The 6,656-nt window shown below is 41.0% G+C and overlaps 1 protein-coding gene across 1 annotated transcript; it reads left to right on the plus strand.

Annotated features, from left to right (window-relative positions):
- The first annotated feature begins 526 nt into the window (after positions 1–526).
- Positions 527–5,618, plus strand: LOC144930760 (pulmonary surfactant-associated protein D-like). Its single transcript, XM_078853928.1, has 4 exons — positions 527–603; positions 1,210–1,316; positions 3,184–3,291; positions 5,242–5,618. Exons 1-4 carry the CDS (start codon positions 527–529, stop codon positions 5,616–5,618), a joined length of 669 nt encoding a protein of 222 aa, XP_078710054.1.
- The last annotated feature ends 1,038 nt before the right edge of the window (positions 5,619–6,656 follow it).

Here is a 6,656-nt window from a genome sequence, read left to right on the forward strand (position 1 = left end):
GGTATAACAATACTAATTTCTCAGGGCTACACTTAGCCAGAAGAGTCCTAGGGAAAAAAGTTTTCCTTCCTACTAAAGAAACTAGCATTCAACTAATTACATGTTACAATCATATGACCCTGTTTATCAGCACTACTATAAACAGAGTGATTGTCCCCATCCCAGACTTTCTTTCAATAAGCTCAGGTCACAATGAAATCCTGTAAAATAGTTAAATTTGTGAGATCACACAGTAAAACATAGCGATGCTTTAAGCATTAAAGAGGACATTATTTAGTGAAGAAACCAATCTCTTCTACCCTTAGCAATAGGGTTCAAAGGTTACATGATTTTCAGCACACAGGCAGCAATTGTTACTTCCCCGTATAAACCTTTCCCTGTGTTTCCAACGTACCTATGCAAGCACAACTGTTTTGTTGCACGTATAGAAAGTTATAAGTACTTTATAATTCCATCTTCACTGTGAGGTGAAGTCCACTGAATAACTCCAAAGTCCTGTCAATACGGCACTTCCTTCCTGACAGCCATGTGGAATTTTCAGGCTCCAGAAATGCAGAGCCTGATCCTGCAAACACTTACTCAAGGGAGTGCTCCTTTGTCATGGTAATCATCTCACTGAAGTCAAAAGGGAGGAGTCTGAAGTCAATGGTACTTACACAGGTAAAATAATGTACCTGGGTATAGATTTGCCAGGTTAATCATGTGTCCATGCATACTGCACATTAATGGACTGTACAGAAATGTTTTGTGTCAGATCTTCAGCTGGTATAAATAAGGATAATGCCATTGAAATCAATGATCTTCTTGAGAAATTCAAAAATCAGCAGAACTCTACTGCTTTACACCTACTGAACATTTGACCCACATCTGGACACACTTAGAAGCATTTCTGGAATTTTAAGTGAAACACAGGTATTAATATTTTTATTAAGAAACATGCTCAGTCCAGATACAAACTTCGAAACCATTTGCAGGTGTTCAGATCTGGCTTTCTAATTTGAGTCTATTAGGGTAACTGGATCAAGTCTTGAACTTTGGATCATCATCAGGATCTGAACTTCCTATAATATAGGGTATACTTCTGGGTATTATAGTTTGTGCCCATCTGCAGCTATGGCAGCAATTTCAAACTATGACAAGGCTGAAAAATTAAGTTACTCACTTGCTGTATTTTGGTCTTTCTTTTTTCCTCAACACCTTGGTTGACAGGGTTGAGAGGGACACAGGTCTCCCAGGAAAAGCTGGACCCTCCCGGCCAAAAGGCAAGAAAGGTTCAGTAGGTGAAAGAGAACCAACAGGCCTTAGTGGAGGCCAAGGTAAGCGGAACAGTCTTTTGTTGAGATAATGGCAGCGTACATTTGGCCTATTCTTGTGCCACTTTCCTGTTTGCTGTATCAAGCAATCAAGTTTTACTCGAATGAAAATTCATGAAGTGTAAACTTCACAGTCAGATGTACAAAAATTGCAGAAACTGAATTTTAAGTTCATATGCATGAGTATTTGCACAGGAAGTGTTTGCATGCTCAGTCAAGGAGTGGAGACAAAACCATGTTGCTTACCTAACCCATCACAACTAATTAGCTCAGCTCAATAACTGAAAATCAAATACAGGGAACTGTTCACCATCAACCCACAGAATGTGAAGAATGGTCTAACTAGAATAGACAGTCACCTTTTTGTATTATGACTGGTTTGTGCAAAAACTTTACAAATTGCGTTAGGTGAGCTTTGTCCTTTCTGTATGAAGGAGCAGAAACACTTTGAGGTTTCTCTACAAGATGAAATTGACCAGCACAGCCAGAAGTGGAATAATTATTTTGTGTCATGTGTGACAGGGTCAGGCCAGATGGCTACAGGAGAGTGATATATTAGCCCCAGCTTAAGCAGGTCCCTTTTCCCTGAGTAAGATAATGGGCTGTTCCAGAACAATCAGGAAGTTGCTGGAACCAATTAAGGCAGGCTAATAAGGACACCTAGAGCCAATTAAGAAGCTACCAGAATAAATTAGGACAGACAGGCTAATCAGGGCACCTGGTTTTAAAAAGGACCTCACTTCAGTAAGTGAGGCGCGTGTGAGGAGCTGGGAGCAAGAGGCACAAGAAGCTGAAAGTGAGTAGGTGTACTGCTGGAGGACTGAGGGGTACAAGTGTTACCAGACATCAGGAGGAAGGTCCTGTGGTGAGGATAAAGAAGGTGTTGAGAGGAGGCCATGGGGAAGTATCCCAGGGAGTTGTAGCTGTCACGCAGCTGTTACAAGAGACACTGTAGACAGTTGCACAGGGCCCTGGACTGGAACTCGGAGTAAATGGTGGGCCCGGGTTCACCTATCCCCCTCAACTCCCTCTTTGAGACAAGAGGTGGTGACCTGGACTGTGGGTCCCACCAGAGGGGAAGGTCCCTGGCCTATCCCCCGACCCACTAGGTGGGTCAGCAGAGACTGCAGGGATTGTTCTCCTACCCTTCCCCATGCTGGCCAGTGATGAGGCTAGCTGAGTGAACGGCAGGTTTGAGTCACTAGCAAAAGTGGCCAAACTGAGGGCTGCCATGCATCTCTGAGGTGAGCAAATCTGCCAATAAGCGCAGGACCCACCAAGGCAGAGGAGGAACTTTGTCACATGTGACAACAATCATTATTCTGCTATAGCTATTCCAGTCAATTTCCAAAGGAAAAGAAGCCCTTAGAGGTGTGGGAATGGGGCAGTCCAGAAGATTTGCAAGGCTAAGAAATGAGCTAGGTAGGCCTTGGAGGGTCACTTGGGGGATGGAGTTTGATAAACTTGAACTTCCAAGGGAAGCCTCTTATGGGGCAAGATGGACACTACAGTAATACAAATAGGTGGAGCTCGAGGGTTTGCCCATCACTAGACTCATGTATTATTAAAACTGATAAAGTGATGCATTTTTTTCTAATTGTAAGTTTTTATGATTAAAAGTTAAAAGCCAGCGTTGCTGTGGGTGTTATTGAGAATTGCAACCTGAGGGTAGTTTCCCTTTCACTCAGAGTAGAGCTGTGGCTTCATAGTACCAGCTCTTGTAAAGAAACTCAGAAATACAAAGCAATGCCTTGATAATGTTCTACCAGTGATTTATTACAGGTCTGAGAGATGGTTTTACTGGGATCTTGCCTTTTTTTTAAATTCATAATTTTCAAAAATTGTCTTTGTTGTAATGAGACAGTATGAGTAACGCAATTATGTTATCACTCCGAACTCGATCGTCTTAAAACTCAAGTGAGGGAGTTGGAAGCACAACTGAAGGTCTTGCAAGCTACTGTTAGGAAAGCCCAGAAAGGTAAACAGGGTGACGTGGCATGTTTTCCAATCACTGACAAATGGGCCCAACCAGAGAAGTGAAGTTTAGATCCAGCTTCAGATCTGAACTCCCTCGAAGTTCAAAAGGGTTCTGGTTGAAGCCGGTCTTCAGTCATTGATACTTTGAACCTTCCATCTACTTGTTTGACACTTTTGTAAAGGAATTCCATTCTGATGCATAGGGAAATATGGGCCACTCCTGCAAACAGTCACTCCGACATGTGTACTTAAACATAAGTGGAGTCCTATTGCGTTTAATGAATGAGATTATTCTTAAATAGGCTTGACAGAATTCATTTTAACATAATTTTGACAGATATTAATGTTTATTTTTAAGCATTTTTATTATTATTGATTTAAATGTTCAGAGTTGTAAAAAATTATGGGTTTTAAGCATATTTTCTGTTTTTATCTATTTAAATTTTCACAGTGTGGGAAATTGTGGGGGTCAGACAATAATTATTTAATGGCAGTAGATGTTGAGATTCAAAAATTTACAGCATTTTAATCATTAAAACAAAAACTATCAACATCACACATCAAAATATGCAAAGTAAATATCCTTAAATCAAACTCTAATAAGTTCACAAGCAGCATTTTTCTTACTTTGACTATCCATACATTTCTATTATCGTCTAAGGAAATACTTTTTGTCAGCTTATGTGTGTATGGTGAAATTGACATTTATTGACAATTACCAAGAAAAATCTAATCCCTTCAAGCCTATTCTTACATTTCTGTACATGGGGGATAACTAATGGATCAGGTGCTAAGTTCCAGTCTTAAGTGGTTCTTAGACTACAAAAGCATTATTTGTATAGAATCCATGCTGTTTCCAATATGTCAGTTTAGCTGTCATGTGGCCAAAAAGAAGAGTGGGAGATAATTGTTCTGTGATCTTTACAGCAGATGGGTCCTGATTCTGCTCCCATCAAAGTCAGTGGCAAAGCTACCATTGGCTTCAGCAGGAGCAGGCTCTTAATAATATATAAGGACATGCGCTAATGCAAATTTAACTGAAAGTAATATGGCTGCAGGCTTCTCCCTGTGCCCTACCCCTCTCGTTGTGTGTAACCTTATGAATAAGTGCTACACTTCTATTCCAAAAACACTACAGCTTACAATAGTACTGCTGCAGTGTTTGCTCATGTTATCTAGCTGTACACAACCTCTAGCATCCATGTGATGTCCCCACCCTGCTCCTCACACAGTGTGTGGACACAAAAGAAGAATCCCCAAACTTACCCCATTTCTGGGGTTCACCTTTATTATTAATTTGGGACAGGATTGTAACTCACTATACACTTGCTCAAGGGAGGCCACTCACCTGCTTACTTCTTGCTTGGAGCAGATGGGCAGGAAGAGAACCTTGTCTTCATTCCACCCTTCTTGTTGGCCAGACTAACTGCACCAGTATAGCGTGAATAGTGATTTATTGGTGGTATAGCCCAGCAGTAAATTACTACACCCCAGGAGTAAGGAGGAAACAGGGGAGGAGGGATGACTCGGAGTCCCAGTGCATCTCAGGACTGTTCCTGGATAGTTCACCATACATACACACCCTCCTTCAGAGCTGTGCCGAAAGTCACTATCCAGTCCTTAAATAACAATAATACAACATCAACTGTAAGATTACTCCTGTGATGTGTCTATTTCAAGGGTTCCCCCTCCAGACCCCTTATTCCATGCAGCTAGGTCTCTCAATAAAAGATTAAACCCTTTTTAAACTCCTGGTTTGGAGCTAATAGGACTCAGCTGCCCTGGCATCAGAACGCATCAGCAAAAATAGCTGTGCAATTTTACACAGAGTTCTGACATTAGGGTTAGTCACAAAAGAGCCCTCTTTTCCTATGTAGGCTCCCAGAAGCAGCTTCCCCATTATAGTGTGATGAAAGTAACGTGGCTGTACTGTGCTAATGTGTCTTCCTAGTTCTGCTTTTCCCAAATGGCATGACTGTCGGTGAAAAAATATTCAAAACTGAGGGCTCCGAAGGCAACTTTGAGACTTCAAAAGCTGTGTGTTCCCAAACTGGTGGCCTGCTTGCTTCTCCAAGGAATTCTGCAGAGAACAGCGCCATCCAACAAATAGTAGCTAGGCATAAAAAAATGCCATTTCTTGGAATAAATGACATACAGACAGAAGGCATATTTAAGCATCTAAATGGTGAAGCATTAGGATACTCAAACTGGGCATCTAATGAACCAAATAATTCTGAAGGAAAAGAGGACTGTGTAGAAGTGCATTCAAGTGGCAAGTGGAATGACAGATCCTGTGCAGAAAAACGGTTAATAATTTATGAATATTAATCTACCTGCCCTTTTGGTTATTTGTCACTTAGTACAAATGTACTTACAGCTTTACATATTGTTAATTATATCAATTTACAGTAGCCCTACATTTTGGACATTGTGCTGTATCAGTAATGTAAAACACACAGCTGTCTACTGTATGTGAAAAACTATGGTCCAATAAAATAATCATGGAACACTGATTAGTGTACTGAGCTGATTAAAACTGGGGATATTCCAAATGCTGTGAGTTGGTTGATGCCCACTCATTTTCAGATTGCCACCTTTCTGTACAAGGAACCTGTGATGTTGCGCTCCATAATGTTTTATGGAAATATGCTTATGAGTGTGAATATGATGGAACTGGAATATGCTTTATGAAAAAGGTCTCTTGTAAGGTATCATTACAAAGCTTATAATCTACTGAGTGTATTCATCCTAGTTGTATGTAGGTATCGTTCTTGTATCTGAAGCCAGAAATATGAAGTATAATTCTGAGGTCCTATTGTAATCATGCAAAGTGTGGGCCACTAATGGTGGTTTAGAATCTTGATGGCTCCCATTGACTAGAACAATGGGTTGTAAATGGCTCTGTTTACTTGCAAACCTTCCTGGGTACGTGCAGGCCAGCCCTAGAAGAATGGAGGCTGCGGTCTCACAGAACATGTGAACATGTCATCTGATACTGGAATCCATCTTAAACCTGGTGCTTTTCCATTTAGAAGGAGGGGTAGGGACCCAGAGAGGCAAAAGATTCTCACCTTGTGCCAAAGCTATAAAAGGGGGTGGGACAGAACAAAAGGGGCTGCCAGTCATGAGAACACCCCTAGTTTCCACCTAAGATGTCTTCTGGAACTAACTAAGACTGTAGCAGGGGGAAAGGATTGGGCCCAGACTAGGAAGGAATCTAGTCTGTGAAAGAAGCTTATTGGAACATCTCTGAGGGTGAGATTTTACCTGTAAACAGTTTCTTAATGTATTAGGCTTATATTTGCGTGTTTTTGCTTTATTTTGCTTGGTGACTTACTTTGTTCTGTCTGTTATTATTTGAAACCA

This window comes from Lepidochelys kempii, chromosome 7 (genome assembly GCF_965140285.1).
Source record: "Lepidochelys kempii isolate rLepKem1 chromosome 7, rLepKem1.hap1, whole genome shotgun sequence".
In the NCBI taxonomy this organism is placed as follows: domain Eukaryota; kingdom Metazoa; phylum Chordata; order Testudines; family Cheloniidae; genus Lepidochelys; species Lepidochelys kempii.

Bases quoted from the DNA above. Each gene is read 5' to 3' on its own strand.
- LOC144930760 (XM_078853928.1), top strand. From the start codon at position 527: ATGTGGAATTTTCAGGCTCCAGAAATGCAGAGCCTGATCCTGCAAACA. The intron at 1,317-3,183 runs GTAAGCGGAACA...AGACAGTATGAG, and splicing joins AGGCCTTAGTGGAGGCCAAG to TAACGCAATTATGTTATCAC. The intron at 3,292-5,241 runs GTAAACAGGGTG...GTGTCTTCCTAG, and splicing joins TGTTAGGAAAGCCCAGAAAG to TTCTGCTTTTCCCAAATGGC.